At 35.2% G+C, this 1,059-nt stretch overlaps 1 protein-coding gene across 1 annotated transcript in view; it reads left to right on the top strand.

Annotated features, from left to right (window-relative positions):
* LOC107299451 (cytochrome P450 2J5-like) overlaps nucleotides 1-1,059 on the top strand; it is a gene marked incomplete at its 5' end in the record, with an annotated part of 38,026 nt that overhangs the window by 8,818 nt on the left and 28,149 nt on the right. Inside the window, one exon of the mRNA XM_015828808.2 lies at nucleotides 510-651. Coding sequence (XP_015684294.2) covers nucleotides 510-651 — 142 coding nt within the window. The remainder of the gene's footprint in view (nucleotides 1-509; nucleotides 652-1,059) is intronic.

The following is a 1,059-nucleotide window of genomic DNA, read 5'->3' on the forward strand; positions in this document are numbered from 1 at the left end:
GCAAGGAGAAGGGCGGGATATAAATTCGAATAATAAATAAATAAATAATAAATAAATAAATAAATAAAAAAATGCATGAATTGTCATAGTGTGGCATAGTAGCCACAAAAGCTAGTAGTGAGATCGGTCATGTACATCACCTTTGGGCATAACGTTAAATTAGAATGCATGCAGATACTCCTGCTTTTGATGTTTTGTGACTCACTCTAGTAGATACACATTAATCACTGTTCCACATGCAAGCATTTACTGAGGTAACCAATGATAAAATAAAAGGAAATGAATTCAAGTTCTTCCAAAGCCAAATCTCTCTTTGATCTTGGCTACTTCAATATAGTGTCTTACTCAATGTGAACCTACCACTTTAATTCTTACTCTCATGCATTGATTTTCCAATATAACTACCAGGAATATATTTATTCTCATGGCTTGCTACACAGAGACAAAAATAAGTATAGAAAACCTGCATAGAATTCATTGTAATTTTCATTTTCCATTTTAAACATCAGAGCAGGAATGACACCAACTCTACCTACAATGAAGAGAACCTGGCTCAGTGTATTTTTGATTTTTTTGGTGCTGGGACAGAGACAACCTTGGCTACTCTGATGTGGGCACTGCTCCTCCTGACCAATCATCCTGACATCCAAGGTGAGAGAAATCTGGGCTGTGGGAACAAGAGCCAGTCTCAGGTTCTATAATATACAGAAATTATTTGAAATTCTAAGATATCGAATGAGGAGCTGAATCTATTCTTCATAATAATTTCCCTATGTAGATTCTTGATCCTATAAGCAGGGGCATAAACTTAGCAGGATTAAAGGAAAGCCAGGAATGTACAAACAGAGAGCCTTCTTTGAATTCTCAATAAAATGTTGAGTGAGGAACTAAAAACTGGAATCAGTACAAATCTAAAACATTTAATACACTCAATGCAGAAATCTACCATGCTTTTCAGATTTGCTACTTGTTTTTGGCCTAAATTGCATATAGAGGACCAAATTTCAGCATGATAATAAATATAGAAAAAAGTCAAGATGGAGGCAGCAAGCAAATGCA

This window comes from Protobothrops mucrosquamatus, unplaced genomic scaffold (genome assembly GCF_001527695.2).
Source record: "Protobothrops mucrosquamatus isolate PMUCROS unplaced genomic scaffold, P.Mucros_1.0 scaffold4943, whole genome shotgun sequence".
In the NCBI taxonomy this organism is placed as follows: domain Eukaryota; kingdom Metazoa; phylum Chordata; class Lepidosauria; order Squamata; family Viperidae; genus Protobothrops; species Protobothrops mucrosquamatus.